Raw genomic sequence first — 16,804 nt, forward strand, 5'->3', positions numbered from 1 at the left:
GTAGTTGATGATAAATGATCAAATGAATAATGCGCAACATTATTCTGGCCACAGATGTTTGGGGTTTAACTTTCAGAGTGTTCAGGAGGCAGACCAGACAGCAGAAAGTGTTTTCTTTAATCCAACCTGAAATAAAATGTTCATTGTGCAACAAAGTCCTTATTTACTTCAGTCAAAACCCCTAACACTATTAATTACAGTATCACAGAACTATGCATTTCTGAGCTGGAGAAATAATAACAGACTTAAAACATACATATTTTATTTTTTGATTACTATTCTTTGCTTAAAATTCTGTTCTTTTGTAATAATGTGCTGCTTTAGTATGAACCCCCCCCCCAACACTTTAATTATATACAATATATAGTTTGAAAATAAATACATTTGTATTGTGTTGGCATGCCAACTGTTATACTGAAAACAAAATACCACTTTAATGATGTCACAGGGTCAGTATTTGTTGTATTTAAGTGCTTATTAACAACAAAATTTCAATTGATCATTTAATTAATTGAATTGAATTGAATTGAATTGAACCACAAAGTAATAAGACACATAGAGTGTGTTGGTCTCCTGAGGATCCAGGGCTCTTGAGCAGATTTCTACTTGTTGGTAATCCAGATTTGAGCAGCTCTGATTACAGGAATATTGTCTGAAGTTTGTTTTGTGTTTTTTTAAAAAAAACTTGTACTTATAAATATGAGGAAAATAACAGTAATGGAGAGAGACCAGAGTTTCACTAAAACCGTGGCATTACTTTCGTTTCACCTCTTGGTGGTGCTGAGGAGCTGGTTGTTCAGCATCTGGCGTCATACTGTGGGTCAGAGCCACAAACCTTGGGAAAAGCAGTGCTTTGTCCATATAAGGCTGCAATCCATCCGCTTCCCTCTTCCTCCCCAGCTCCCTTCCTCTGTCTTTCTCAGACCTAAGGGATATTTACAGAGAGAGTGCCTCCGTCAGCCTGCCCTTCCTTATTAGGAGCTCAGCTTGTTGTCAGTGCTTCTCCACTGCAGGACAGTGGTCCATCTCTCTTCTCTCAGATGAGACAAACAGATGGATGACTGGTGTTAACTTGAGTTCAACTGGTCAGGAGCTCAGACGGCTCCAGAATTCCTACAGACAGACGCCCACTGAACACTCATCCCACATATGTAAGGGCAAATATATCAGTCAAACCACTCGTGATGTACAGTCCACCTGGGAGCAGCAGCAGATCATGTTACAGTCCAAACATACTGTTAATACATTTGTGTTGCCCCGTTTCCTCTGTGTGAGCATCTCAGTGTAGCAGCTGTTCTCGTCCTCTTTCCCCTGTGATGCAAAACATCTGGCTACCAGAAAATAGAGCGACTGACTACACTACACTACACTACTGACAGTATACTGTGCAACAGAGTGAGGACGAGGCAGAAAAAACCAAGACATCACACAAGTGAGCAATTTGATGACTCCATCAGTCGCCACATGTTACTAAGAAGCCAGAAACCTGAGCAAGCGTCAGTGGTGAGGATGGATATGACATTAGTTTGGTATCTTAAAAGAACCAATATGACTTAAGTGGATAACATTTCCTTAGTAACCAGCCATTCAAGCTACAAACACACATTTTTTTTTTTATTGGGGTGCAGACATCCATTTAATATATTAGAAACCCAACATGTGGAAAAAAGGCTACATGGAACTTTACTTCATTAGGGTTATTATTCAAGACTAACATTTATACATGTGTAATATATATCTATACTTCATTGCAAGAGGAACTGACAATGAAAAAAGTATGAAAAATAATATCTTATCAATGATAATTAAGAAAAAAAACCATTCAGAGCATAATAGGCTTTGACAGAACAGCTAATTTTATAATTGTGCAATGACTTTTAAACCGTTCGGCTCTGGGTAACTTTTACCAAGTGAGAAGGTGCTGCTCTGACCTCGTTTGTCTGGAGGACGGGCAAAGCCCCGCCGATCTGTTATTGCTTTGCAGAGAGTAAAGTGCTGAGGTCACATGACCTAAGAGCATGGAGTGTGTCTGTGGTCACAAACATTAAAAAAGTATGTGGGGAAGTGCATAGGTGGAGAGGTAGGTGGGTTCAAACACTTGCATGTGGAAATAAAACAACCCAACAGAGCTTCATGGACTTGTGATGACGCGCCGCGATGACACCGAACGCCAGGAGCGAGACATGAATCAGAGCTGAGTTTTTAAAACGATACTCCAACACCCTCACTGCTCGACACACTCGCTTTGGACTGTGAGTGGGGTAAATTTGTGAGTGTGAGACTTGAGTGTGATCACAAGAAAAACAAAACAACAAACACAAAGTGGGAGCTTTAAGGCCCAAGCTGCCTTGTGCGCTCAGTGGAATGTGCATTGAGGAAGTATGTGATGCACGCATAGGAATGTGTGTGCATGTTTGGGTTCCCCTGATGCATAGTCGTAGTAGATGATGTGGGTTTTTTTGTGTGTGTTCCACCAGCTGTGGGTATTTTGGCTGTTTTCAAATCTCATGCTGCTGCTGTTGGAGCCTCTGTCCAAAGCCGAGCGCCTTGGAGCCTTGTCTTCCCGTGGCAAACGGGCATTAAGGCACACAAAGGCCACTCCAGCTGTTCACAGAGAGGCATCACAATCCAAGTCAACTCGTGGTGCTCATAAACGTTCTGCTGCTCCTCTCCCCCCTCTCACTCTTTGGCACTAGGAGGAATGTGTGAAAGGAGGGAGGGATGGGGAAGGGGGAGGGGGGTTCCCTGCTCTTCTCGTCTCTCGCTCTCTCTCTCTCTCTCTCTCTCTCGCTCACCCTCGCCACATCTATTTGGAGAGTTTACTGATGACACGGATCAGTGCTCCATTTTCATCTTTGAGACGCTGGTTGTCTGCCCTCAGGTCCACCAGAACCTGGTGGTAAAAGTTAAGTTCACATTACAACGTGTCAACACATAAAAGCAGAAGTAAGTTCAATTAAGAACTTGTGTTGCGTTCTAGAATTTTAAATATATATATATATATACACATACACTATATATATATATATATATACACATACACTATATATATATACATATACATATACACATACATATATATATACATACACATATACACATACATATATATATATATACATACATACATATATATATACACACATACATATATATACACACACACACACACGTATATATATATACATATATACACACACGTTTATATATATATATATATACACATATACATATATATATATATATATACACACATACGTATATACATATATACACATACACACATATATATCTATCTCTCTCTCTCTCTATATATATATATATATATATATGTATATTACAGAACGTAATCAGGACTTGTGAATGGAACACAGGCTTTAACACTAATATTTATTCATTCTTGCACACTGGACCTTTAGACAGCATCTCTCTCTTTGGTGAGATGTTAAAAAAACAATACAAAAACAAAGCACATAGAAGAGAATTCATTTGTTACGTCCAGTGCCCCTTTTACAGAGCTTCTTGAATCTAAATTTGAATCACTGAACTGAAAATCTGATCCTGATACGACCTACTTGCTCTCATTACCATAACTATTATCAAGAGCAGGGGTGTCCAAACCTTTTTTAAACGAGGGCCAGATTTGCCTTTCTTTCACATCTCTAGTCAAATAACATAATATGAGATGAGTCAATGTATCTGTCTGTCACAGGTGGGTTTCAAACCCGGGACTCTGGTTTCGCAACTCCTTCCCAGCTGAGCTAATGGGGGCGACACATGACCGAGGCAGATTTTGTGTCCCTCCCTGACCATAAATAATACATTATAAAACCGAAGCTGCGGGCCGTAAAAAAATCTCACCGAGGGCCGTGATTGGCCCGCGGGCCGGACTTTGGACATGCTTGACCTAGAGTAAAAACAATAATAACAATAACGTTTGAAATAGTTATGCGTCTTGTTGGGCAGAAAACATGCTTTGACAGCAGAGAAATTATCTTAATGGATGTAATGAAGATGATACAGTGGGGAGGATGTACTGCTGTTAAAAAAAACGCTCTCAGGATCTGCCTGGACCACAACGCTGATCTGCACAAGCTACAGCCAAGCTAATCAAGCGGGAGACATGCACAGTGTCTGTGGCCGTGACGATTCGTTCACTACTTCTTCTCACCTTTAGCTCCTCCTCCAGCTCTGCCATTCGCCGCTCCAACATCCTCCGGTCCTGATGCCAGGGAAACGTGAGGGAGGGTGGGGAGCAGACAGGAGAAGAAGAAGAAGAAGAAGAGTGAAAAGACCACAACAGTTGAGTGACACACATGTGAGGAGAGAGCGTGTGGGAGGAGAGAGCCTCAACACACAGCAGAAGTGGCAGTCGTGAGGCAGGTGAAGCTTCAAAAGAACATCATCGGCAGAGAAGTGTTACCTTTCTCTCCAGCTCCAGCAGGGCTGAACAGTCAGTGAAACGCTCCTGTCTCTATTGGACGGAACAAAACAAAATTATTACAACTACTGTCAACATTGTCACCACAGCAACAGGATTCAATTAGAACTAAAAAAGGCGTGTACGCGAACAATCGATAACACAACCTGTGATATGGATCTGTGTATGTTTTGCTCTGAAAAACCTTTGCTCATCTCTCACAATCGTATTATTACAAACACAGTAACAGCAGCACAAATAGTTAATAAGGTTAGCAATGGTACACTGTGTTAGTAGTTTGCTAAAAATACCCTCGGCTCATATCAGACCTCGTTGGACTGATGATACTGATCTAAGTCGGGTTTGTTCTCTTGCTTTCCTTCTGGAGGTAACGATAACGTTTGGCGCTTTAAACATGGGCTACAACCACTGTGACAGACGAGGCTTCGGCGTACTCTAACTGTGTCGCGTTTGGTTTTCAGGCTCAAGCCAAGAATTCAGGACAGGTTGGGTTTGGCTCAGGTGAGAACAGAAAAATGCAGCCTGAGCCGCGCTCTGAGCTGTGGTGTCATTCGGTGGATATGAAGTGGGAACAAAGCACCAACTAAGAAGTCATCACAAATGGGCTCATTGTGTTGCTGCTGCAAACGTTATACAGTGTTGCTTTAAAAGGAGATCAAGTCGTGGCAGATGTTAGCAAACATCTTTCATCTGGAGGTGGGAATCTTCATCACATTACATGTCATTTGGCAGACGCTTTTACCCAAAGAGACTTACAATAAGTCTTCAAAGACAGTATTGAGGAATAGAACAGGGTTTGGGTTGATAATCTGACAAGTGAGCAGAAGAACAGATGCCACACAGCAACAGAACCTTTAAAGTGACCATTTAAAAACTCCTCCTTTTGTCTGTACGTGTGTGTGTGTGTTTCACTCAGTGCCTCCTAGTGTAATGTCACCTGTGTAGCCTTTTCCAGGTCCAACCTGGTCTGACTGATGACCCGCTGGGTGTCCTGCAGCTGAGACTGGAGCTGGTTGTTTTCCCTGGAAACCTCCTCAAACAACTGACACGGCACAAAAAAAACAACACAAAAGCAATAAATAACTGGGACAAAGTAACAGACCGGGACCTCAACAACAACAACAACAACAACAACAACAACAACAACAACAACCCCCGTCTGTCTGCCAACCTTCTTAAAATCCTTGGTCTCGGATTCTCCTCTCTGGGTGCGGTCATTGCAGGATGCAACCGACCTGAGTGGATGAGGAGTTCAAAGGTCAGAGATACTGCTATCACACAAACTGTGCTGACAGAATGAAAAAAAAGGTGGTGAGTCAAATGGGTCAAAGGCCGGATTCATACCTGGAACTCAAGTGCTGGTCTATCTGTAAACGAAAACAACACACAGTTACAGGTCACGTTTTTAGAGATTTGACATAAACTTGCATTAGATTCACACACCTGTGGATCCAGTCCACTGCCTGAGAACTCTTCCTCTCCACTGGGATCGTTGTCATCACTCTGCAAGCAGAACATAAGAGTTACAATTTAGCTGGTTTTGTTTTTCCTCCCAACTTTGTTCTTGTTCATCTGCTACTCCTTTTATCGCTACAGATTTTCTCTTCAGTGTTTACCTCCCCGGTTCTCTGTGCCTTCCTCCTGGCCCGAGCTTGCCTCTTCTCCCTGCGCTCTCTGGCCCATCGCATGGTCTCACTCTCCACCTCAACATCTGCAACGACGGCAGACAGCACAAGTCAAATACTTCAACCGCCACGACACTGACGAGTTCTACATTTCATTTTAGTGCAATAAGATAAAGTGCAAGTGGTGGCACGTGCCTCTCCTGTCGGACGCCTGAGGCCGAGGAGTGCCAGCGGGCTGTGTGAGTCCCAGCAGGTCCGACTTCTGTAGGCTGGCGATACGGGACCTCCAGCTCACTTCCTGTGAATGAAGTAGCATCTGCTATGTGATGTCATGTGACATTATATAAGCACAACCAAGATGGGGCTGTAACTGAAAACATGGCCCTCACCCCCTCCTCTGCCTTCTTGGCTTTTGCTTCCTTCTCCTTCTCTTCCTCCTCCTTCTTCTCTCTCCCTTTGTTGTCCGTCTTCATGGTATTCATCGTCTTCTCTGCTTCCTGCAGGTCTGTTAGGGTCACCCCCTTCACAGAAAGGGAAAAGGAGAGAGCGTTTCAAGGACGGCGCTTGACGAACAGCATTAGAAGACTTGAGAGCAGGAAGCTTCCTCCTCGTGAGCAGGTGATGTTTGTACCTGAGTCGAGCGGCGAGATTGCCTCGCGTGTCGGGAACGAGCCTTTCTCTGCGCCTCTGCTTCTTCATCCCGCACTGGTGTCAGATAAGACCTGCAGGAGTCAAATCAAAGTCTGAGCCACAAAACTACACAAAATTAACCTTTCAACAAGATACATTAACGGCTGAAAAGAAAGAACTATGATTTCTGCAGTCTGCCAAAACAGTTCTCTTAAAAATGTATTCAAAACATGTCAAAAGAAGCATCCAACATAAATAAGACATACTTCAATGTAAAAGACTCAGTGTGTAATATAATAAAGCTTAGGCTTTTAAACATCACCCCTTCAGTAATACATAAGTATACTAAATATACCAAATACTGAAAGCTTACTTGCGCCTCTGTTTGGTCTCCTGTTCACTTGTGGTCGTGCTCTGAGAGTTGGACACGGTGACGGCAGACTGATCCTTCTTTTCTGTCTGGTCCTGAGGATGTCTTTAAGACAAAGAGAAGAGAGAGCTGGTTATCAGATCTATTAAATTAATGAGGAAAATGTTCCAGACAAACTTTCCTAAAAGTGTAGGATAGAAAAATGACGCACCTCTGTGCCAGGATGTTATTTAAACGGCTAAGTCCCGCAGAACTTGTTCCTATGCTAGATGAGGTCAAGGTGGGGTCATCCAGTCTCTTTCCATACGATGAGCTAGAAACAAGAAAAAAGAACTTAAAAGAAAAGGCTTTTTTCACAACCACACGATTAGTATTCACAGCTCGGGAGGGGAATTGACTAAACTATGATGCTGCAAAAACAGCAGTGCAAACACATACAAGACAAGCAGTGAGCAGCATGACTGACCTGTGAAGCAAATAAGGGGTGGAGCTACTGAGATCATTTCCTGTTTGACTATGAAGCCGCCGAGTGTAAGAGGAGCTACGGCTTAGCCAACTGAGTGGGAGAAAGACACACACACACACACACAGGGTGATGGGAGCACAAGTGCAGTGCAGCACAAAACAGATTCTGGTTTCACAAGAAGTGCACAAGTACATGATGAAGCACAGGCCCACCTGTTGGAGTTGTCAGGACTGCTGTCCGGAATACTAAACAGTCTCCGGGATGGAATTGGTGGCACCCGAGCGAGCCTCGGCTCCTGAAAGCAAATGGTGCGCTTAGTTCATTTAGGGCCGGGTCACAGTGTCCGTAGAGGTCGTACATGCGACCAATTTCTGCAGATGACTGAAAAAGCCAATCCAATTTATTGGAGGTGCTGTAGAGTAGTAAAGTTAAACAGTCGAATGTGCGAATCATATGCTCCCTTTGACACAATACTTTCCAAGAAGGTAACCATGGAAACTTGCTTGAGGTTATGTGAGGAAGTCCACTGGTACCCAAACATCTACAACTGTGTTCATAGAAAACAAGGACATCCAAACGACTAAAATGGAATGAGAGATTGTACACACATGCTGAAATACAAAGCAAATCTCTGGGGATGTGGACCAAGGCTCACCCAGTTAATGTAGACTGTACTTGAAGCTAGATTCATATAGAGCTTAAATGTAAGCGCCTGCGGTTTGTACCTTGGTGTCCACCACAGAGCTGAGGCGAGGACTGGAGGCTGAGCGGGTCATGCCCAGTCCCACCTCTGCAGGTCTGCTGGGGTCCTGGATGGGGTCGGACAGTCCAGCTGAGCCGAGAGTCACCGAGCTGCCTGCCTTCCTCAGAGATGTTCTCCAGGAGACCGGGGCCTCGGTGACTGCGGGTTTGCTTGGTTCCTGCTACACAGCCAATAATAAGTCAGCACCTTTGTTGTCCTCTATTCTTATGGAACAAATACAGACATTTTTCTTCGTAACATCTCTCTTGATATGACCTTTTTCACTTGGCCTGAAGTGGTGCTCGTTGACATGGAGGTAGGAAGCAGGCTGGTGGTGTTGCGTTTGTTGTTCAAGTTGTTTATGATCTCTCGGTTTTTTGCTTTCTCTGCAAACGCACAAAAGCTTTGAGAAATCAAGGAAATCCAACCACGAGGTCTTACAGCATGTTGCTTCTCGGATCTTGATGAGCAGCAACAACGCAGATGTCCTCTCTGTATTAGAAGGTGCGGCAGCTCCTCTCACCTGACTCGGCATCACTCTCAGATTCACTCTCCTCCTCTGAGCTGGAGCTGCTGGAGGCCTTCGGCTGGCTCTGAGGTTGATTCGGACCCGTCTGGCCTTCCTCCTCCTCGTCCTCAGCTGGACTGCTCTGCAGGGCAGGGGGAGGGTGCTTCTCCCGCTCATGGAGGCAGATCTTCTCCTTACTGCTCATACGAGAGATAGAAGTCCTGCAGGGGCGGGGCCAAGGTGGTGGGGGGTGGAACAACAGGTGGCATGCAGGGAGCTGATCAGTGGAGGGCAATCATTCCATGTGCAGCCAATTAGAGCCAGCATGCAACAATCAATGCATCAGTGGGGTGTGATGCCATGTGTTGAACTGCTGCTTTATCACACCTAACACTAAACAGGTTCTGTCTAGATCATTTAGGCTGCATCCATACTACTCAGTTTTTATTTGTAAATGACAAGATGACCATTGCATCCATTAATGTCACTTTTAGGTACAGTTGACTCTCTACTCTGCAGTTATTTGCGTAGTGTTGCTACGCTTATGTTACTAGACCAACGACGAGGCGAAACTGCGGCAGTTTTAAGCTTTTCCTTTACAGTCCAGTCATGGCCTATTAGGAGGTGAAACTGTGTCGTCATTGCAAACATTTTTTTTTTCCTGTCATGGTAAATGTGGACAGAATTTATGCATTTCCAATGAAACTGAGTAATGTGGATGTAGCCTTAGTTTTACAGCTCCAACAGTCTCGTCTTCACATGTGGCGACGCAAAAAAAAAACCACAGGGATAAAATAGCAGCAGCACCCACACAAGCAGAATACAATTGCTGTGCCCACATTCTATACCATGTACTCAATGCATGCAATATATTCTGTACTTGATCATTATCTTCACATTTTATGACGTATTGCGTTATATGTACTTTGAATATGCCCTCAAAAATGTATGTTTGTTTGCTCACTGCATGTTTTTAATTTATCTTGTTTTGAACACACAGTAAACTCAAAAGCCTAAAATAAATTAATTAAAGTTGGAACTCACATTATCATTATGTGGTTACTGTTGCTGGTCTTGTTGTATCAAGCCACTGTGACTTATGTAGAAAAATATTTTATATCACCGAGCTGGTCTGATTTATAGCAATATTTGGTTTGGGTTGAATTTAATTTAATTTAATTTATCAAGTATTTACTTGAGTACCCCTCAAGTAAATACCCGCCTTACTTTATTCTGAGGAAAACGTTTATATATTTTTAGGATATTTTGGTATAATTAAAGACAAAACAAGGGGAGCGATGACGGGTACAACATATAGCATCGGTTCAGAGCACGAATCGAACCTTGGACGTTGCAGTTATCTGGCATGCACTGTAACCATTTGGCCAACAGCGTGCTAAGCTTTTAGATATTTTAAACATACCCAGCTTGACTGTGGATTTTACCGGGGACTGTTAACATCAAAACTGCATGCAGACAAATGGGATTGCTGGGAATCAGCTGAGGAACAGCATTGCTTGTGCCCAAACACACACACACACACACACAAACACCCCAACACACTGGCACTGACCTGCGCGGACGAACTGGTACCATGGAGATCGGTGGGCTGGTCTCAATAACAGGAGCCTGCTTCTCCTTCTCGCTGCGTAACTGAAGAAGAATATAAACACACATAAACACAGAGAACGTTTGCCACTGTAACGCGATCAATCACATCAGGTTTATCTAACGGAGGGAAATTGTTGAGGTGCCTGTGTGTGGAGGCAGACTCACAGCATTCTGTTTCTTCTGAAGCTCCTCCAGAGCGTCCACGAGGTTCTCATCGGCAACATCTAGAGGTGTTTGGCCCTACAAGGACATTTGCATTGTATTTTCAGTCATGGCACAAGCAACGGTATCAGTCACAGGCGTAATGCCAAGGAAAGGTCCTTTGTCTCCCGCTCACCACATTGTTGACGGCACCCATGTCACAGAAGTGGTCAGCGAGCAGGGCGCACACCTCCTCCTGCCCCCAGTGAGCCGCTGCATGGAGGGGTGTCCAGCCATCAGTGTCCCTGCTGTCCACGTCAACCCTACACTGTAACAGCACCCTGAACAATGACATATGTGGGGAAGAGAGGAGGACAGAGAGAGGGGATGAATGATGCTTCTTTGACTTCATGTGGCACCAAAAAAAAAAACACTCACAGGTGAATGTATAACAAAAGCTAACAAGCTGCCACTGCAGTGTGTGTGGACCGAAGCTCACTTCAGGACTTCAATGTAGCCTTTGGCCGCAGAGACGTGCAGAGCGGTTGCCTTGGTGTTTGGGTGAGGTGTGAGAGTACCACCTCTGTCCAGCATCACCATGGCATCCTGGAGCATGATCCTCTCCTCCTCCTTTCTGGCCTTGTCCACGTCGATACCTGCGCCACACACATGAACACACAGTGGGTGAGTGTGCAGCTATTATTCCATAACTTTATTTTGGCAACTGTCTTCACGTTTGTTGAAAGACATTGTGATGATAACTCCTTTATTATCATGTTCTTAATTCTCAAAGGGAGATACATGTGTGTGTCTATTAACATCACTGTGTAATTTATTTCAAAGTCAAACTCTCTGCTGCTTTACCACATATGATCAAACCTACATGGTGTATCAGATTGAAAATCTTATTTTTGAAACACTGAGATGAGTTTCAGAGCTTAATATGGCAGCGTCATCACCTGCCAGAGCCAGAGAAGAGATTGCTCCACAACTTCACACGGCAGCTCGAGAGTTTGCGCTGCGGTCCACAAAGTTTCACCAATTTTTGTACATCTTGTCGCGTGCGTGAGAGTAAGCATACGCAGCATTTTTGTGTTTATACACTATTGATGCATGAGGCTCCTTGTGTTATTGTGGCAAAGTTGAAGAGAACTACTACTAAATGCTGGTTCCTCGGCCTCCTAGTACAGTAATTGCTTCTTTTCTATAGATGTAAACATTAAAAACATTCTTGTTTTTCTTGTGCCAATGGTGACATATTTAAATACTTTGAACCATCGATACCCCAAACCCTAGATACCATCAAAAGCCAGAAATATTGATGTATAACCATATAAAAAAAGAAAACCTGTGGGTAACATAAGAAAATTAGTTCAATCTTCAGCCTTGAATGCTGTAATATTCTCACAGTTATGATGATGACGACATGTTATATGTTGTAATTATCATATTATAAAGACCATAGTTTCATCTCTGCTACCTAGACAAGACGCTATGTGGAATTGTAGGCTGGAGAGATGATGTGAGTGTGGGGAACACAGCAAGTCCTCACCTTGTTTTTTGATTTCGCCTTTGAGAAGTCTCTCCATGACGTCTTCTGTGGCCACATCTAGAGGAAGCTCACCTTCACTGTTCACTGCTCCAACGTGAGCGCCGTGCTCTATCAGGTATCTACAAAGAGAATAACAAGCGACGTGGTCAGGTGGCAGCTGTAAAACCAGAAAACCACACAGACACACACTATACTGGGCATATACATCGTGACGTCAGTGACGGTCAACACTCACTTCGTGATCTGGATGAAGCCACAGGACGCTGCAGCGTGCAGAGGAGTCCAACCCTCGTTGTCTCCTCTATTGATGTCACTTCCGTTCTCCACCAGAAACTGGACCATCTCTGCATTTTCATCAATGCAGGCCTGCAGAGGGACACAGCATGATATTGCTCTGTTTGCTGTTTGGCATTAGTGAGGAGAGCCTCCACTAGACACCAGACTTGTCCAGTTAGTGTACAATAAAAAGAAAGAAAAAAAAAAAGACAATGACTACTGTGTCTACTTGTTATAAGCTCCTGCTGTTAATTGGGCTACAAAAGGCCCTCCAGTGCTTTCCAAAACAGTTGTTTTTGTGGTGTGAGTGAACAGTCATCTGTTTAACTGCTTGTCCTGAGGCTGGTGTCGCAAAGACCTCGACGTGATCCAAAATGAGTTCCATGAGAACCTCAAGGCACTATATGCTGCTTTAATATAAACATACATTTATGAGGGGGAAAAAAAAAAAACATCATCTGCATTACGTTACCATCATATTGTGAATGGAAGACAATGATATTAAAAAATAAAAAAAAAAGGTTGCCAGATGATCTCTGCAGTAGTTAAAAAAAACAGTTACAGTTAGCAGCTGTATGAATAACAAATATTGACAATACAACACATACACAACCAAAGTATTGCACAAAGTGATATACTAACATGCAGATGGAACCAGAAAATAAATAAATAAAGTAAATAAAGTAATGGGAAATAAGGGTTGCTGAGACTTGTCATTCAAAACCACAAATAACCAAAAAACAAAAAATAAGAATATTACCAAAGCCACTTATTCTATAGCTGCAGCAAATGGATACGTTTAGTGTGAATTAATTAATTGATTATTTTCTCAAACAACCACTTGATATGTTAGTCTACAACTGTCAGCAAATGGTTAAAAATGCCGATTGGTCTTTCCAAAAACCTCAAAATGACGACCACAAACCAAAAACATTCAGTTTACTCTCATTGGAGCAAGGCAAACACAAAATATTCACATTTAGGACAGTGAAAGAAAAGTTTTATATTTTGAGAAACCACTGTCAAAAGAGTACGCTTACTCCATTACTAATCGATTAACTCTTGCAGCCCTCGATTTTTGCTCCGCAAATAAATTAATCATTTAAAAATAAACACATGGCCATTCGTACAGCCGGGACCAAAATGGTGGACCAGCTGATCGACAGACTGACGACTGACGAGATTTTTCAGCTTACTTACATGTTCATTTTTACACACAACAAAGCTTAGTTTGTGCTGGCATAAGCAAGAACACGGATGACTCACTATTTATTTTGTTGTATGTCATTAACATACTGTTATTTTCTAAACAGTCATGAGTCATTATCATATCATAGGACGTCACAGCAGCGAGTGCTTATACCTGCACACTGTGCACAGAACCCTGACCATCAGGTCTGTCTTCAGCCACTTAAGAAGCTTTACTTTTGGGCTAAATGAACTAATCTCAAAGCTGCTGCGAGTCTCCTTCCTCCTTCATAATGTGAGGTAATTAGTCAGGAAGTGAGGTCTTAACAACAACAACAACAACAACAACAACAAAAGCACTGTCATCGTAAGAGCCAGAGATGAAGCTGGTAGGCGCAAGTCAAAAAAAGCGGGGCTTCACTCTCAGCGAAAGGGGGAGCTCTTTGAAACAAGTGGGTGCTCCATGCTGATGAATGAATGAACAGAGGGCATTGCTTGCACCCAGTGCGCTAACAGGGTGCACATACAGCCTCCCAGCAGACTGCTTCACTGGGTCATCAATGACTCATTGTGGAAATGCCCTTTGACAAACAGCAGTTTGTGCTGTTTGAGGAATGTTTTCCATTTCTTCATCCAAAATCCCTAAAGTCCCCTCCATTGGGAATTGGCAAGGAGAAGGAGAAGGAGAAGGAGAGATGCAGGGAAGAGGAAGAGGAGGAGGAGGGGCCAAGGAGAGAGAAAGAGTAGTGGCGAAGACAAAAGGGCTTTGGATGCAGAGGATGGAAAGTTTGGAGAGTGTGGGCCTATATTTAATTCTGGTTACCAGGCAACCAACGAGCAACAGGGGAGAGAGGGATGGAGGGCAGGAGAGAGACCACACTGGGTGCATGATCCAACACATGGATGGACCAGAGGAGGACACATTTATCATCTACATCCAGGCAGGAACGCGCTTACTCACTCATCTGAACTGGTCATGGGAAAGAAACTTCAACTGACACACTGACTTAGCTTCAATTAGGAGGAAAACACCAACCATCTTTGAGCATGATCTCTGATCAGTGCAGCCGCCATTCAGCTCCACTGGACTGGAAAATGATTAACTCAATGTCTTTTATGTCGACACGACAAGTATCCTTAGATGTCAGTGTTGGATCAGTCCTAAAACAGTAAGGAAGGTTTGATACCGATTCATCATGTCTGATACTAAAATTAAAATATATTCAATAACCACTAGGGGGCAAGTCCACAAGTTGCAAAAATAATTCCCTTTAGTCTATGCGAAAATGACGCTACTTCTCACTTGATTCATGAAGTCAGTTCATATTTTCCTGAGACGTTAATGGTCTCAATCTCTAGTTTTAGGTCTTCTTCAAGACACGATGATCTATTAGGGGTGGGAGTCACAGGGTGCCTCACGATATGATACACGATACATGGTCCACGATACCAATAATATCACAATACATCGGTCTAACTGAAGAAAACAAAACGTCAAGATTTCTTGATTTATTCACAACATAGAGAATCTATGTATTGAACGTGGATGGGGCATCTCTTAACGTATCTTTCTCCAGTATTATCCCGCCGTAAACTCCCTCTTTTTCAGCCATGCAACTTCTATCCAAGTTTCCCCGATTCATTTGAGCATCACCACCGTCAGGACACATGAAAGTAGCGACGTCCAGCGAGTGAATCTGGCAGGGACTGTTAACTTTAGAGTGCCTTAATTCATTAGTTAAAAACCTCGATATTTTCCCTGGCGTATATGATTATCGTATTGCACGAGGGAGGACAATGATACATCACCAAATAGATATTTTGACCCACCCCTGATGATGATGTTTCCAGGAAACTACTACTAAATGCAGTTGCCACTTGTTGAGATGATATTTAAGGACTTTGGATGACATTCGATTTTACTTTCTTTTTTTTGATCAGCATCGGTCTGATACCAAGACTGAATATTGCATCGGCCCATCCCTACGTGGCAGTATCATAAAAGCAAAGGAAACAGTGCATCACTGAGGGCTTGTGTGACAGTGATGTTGTCCAGACTGCTGCTCCACTGTGTTATGACTTTAAAGTGAAGGAGAGGGAGGTGCATTAAGGCTACATCATGCTCTGGAGTGCAGCCTATTTGGGGCATAAACTGCAATTAAAAAAACCTGAGATGAATCGGTCTTTGTGACAGTTGTTTTTTTTCTGTTCATACTGGTAGATGTCTGCGCGATCCATTTTCTTCTCCTCCACGAGATCCAAAATTACAAAACTTGGTGATCAGACGTTAAAAAGAAAAGAAAGAAAAAAAACTCCCCGAAATCAATGACCAAGTGTTTTTCTGCGTCTCCAAACCGGAGACTGTGTCACGGGCCTGCCAAGCACTTTCTACATCCAAGTTTAAAAATGACACACAGACGCTGAGGTGATGCCTTCACTGTCGTCTGCTGCTGCTGCTGCTGAGAGAAGAAAGTTCCCCTGCAAACAGACTTAAAAACCCCGCACAGACTGACCACACACACACGGTCTACTGCAGCTCCCTCAGCTTCATTATTAAGTTCGGCTTCATCCACAGAAGCAGCTCCGTTAAAAGCAGCGGGAACGCTCACATTAACTACTCGTCTACACCGTCGGGGACATTTTCTGCCGCTAGTTTGAGTGAGCAGCAACTCAACGGTTAACTCCCAAGTTTATCGTTCAACTATTTAACACAGTTGCTAAGTACAAATGTAAGTTGAAGTGTTTACCTGGTGCAGCGCTGTCAGTCCGTCTATGTTGGCGTGGTTGATGTCAGCTCCCTGCCGCAGCAGCGCTGCCACCTCCTCCCGGTCGCCAGACGAGCAGGCGGCCATAAACACGGCTCCTTGAGCGAAGCGGACTTTCGTCCGCCGCGTCGCGGGGCCGCTCGAGTGTTCCCGGGCCTCCGATTCCGTCCGATCCGTGTCCGAGCCAAACCATCGCTGCAGCTGATCCTGCCGTCGCTGTTTGGCAGCTTCGGACCGGGAATGGTCAGTGGCCGCCATCTTCCCTGGTCTGTCCCGGACAGACTCAGCTCATGGTGCGAAGAGAGGCAGGGTCTGAGGTTTGGATTGAGCCTCTCCCCCCTGCTGCGCCCCCTGGTGGAGACACACGGAAGCAGTGAACTTCAGAGAGAACCTTTAACTGAGCACTTCAAGTGCTGCTCGGACATTTTCCTTTCAGAGGCAGGCATAGTTCTTATTTATGTTTTTATTTAATTAATTATTTAAAACACA

The 16,804-nt window shown here is 43.6% G+C and overlaps 1 protein-coding gene across 6 annotated transcripts; it reads right to left on the reverse strand.

Moving 5' to 3' along the window:
- Positions 1 to 1,593: 1,593 nt before the first annotated feature.
- Positions 1,594 to 16,648, reverse strand: zmp:0000001167 (protein phosphatase 1 regulatory subunit 12A). 6 transcript variants are annotated; one of them, XM_058646593.1, is made up of 25 exons: positions 16,298 to 16,648; positions 12,322 to 12,452; positions 12,087 to 12,205; positions 11,034 to 11,190; positions 10,731 to 10,875; positions 10,559 to 10,633; positions 10,356 to 10,435; positions 8,798 to 9,003; positions 8,551 to 8,660; positions 8,258 to 8,452; positions 7,745 to 7,827; positions 7,533 to 7,622; positions 7,278 to 7,379; positions 7,070 to 7,171; positions 6,698 to 6,788; positions 6,456 to 6,587; positions 6,262 to 6,364; positions 6,058 to 6,152; positions 5,885 to 5,944; positions 5,786 to 5,808; positions 5,613 to 5,676; positions 5,379 to 5,483; positions 4,424 to 4,474; positions 4,172 to 4,222; positions 1,594 to 2,893 (listed from the first exon to the last, which is right to left on the reverse strand). In XM_058646593.1, the coding sequence occupies exons 1-25, from the start codon at positions 16,571 to 16,573 to the stop codon at positions 2,807 to 2,809; spliced, it is 2,733 nt and encodes a 910-aa protein (XP_058502576.1). In that variant the 5' UTR covers positions 16,574 to 16,648; the 3' UTR covers positions 1,594 to 2,806. The 6 variants fall into 6 exon arrangements, with proteins under 6 accessions (XP_058502576.1, XP_058502578.1, XP_058502577.1 ...); XM_058646595.1 differs by lacking the exon at positions 4,172 to 4,222 and adding an exon at positions 3,862 to 3,907 and having other exon boundaries at positions 8,258 to 8,455; XM_058646594.1 differs by having other exon boundaries at positions 8,258 to 8,455; positions 8,798 to 8,979; positions 16,298 to 16,647.
- Between the last annotated feature and the right edge of the window lie 156 nt (positions 16,649 to 16,804).

The sequence above is a fragment of the Solea solea genome, chromosome 12, assembly GCF_958295425.1.
Source record: "Solea solea chromosome 12, fSolSol10.1, whole genome shotgun sequence".
Lineage (NCBI taxonomy): Eukaryota > Metazoa > Chordata > Actinopteri > Pleuronectiformes > Soleidae > Solea > Solea solea.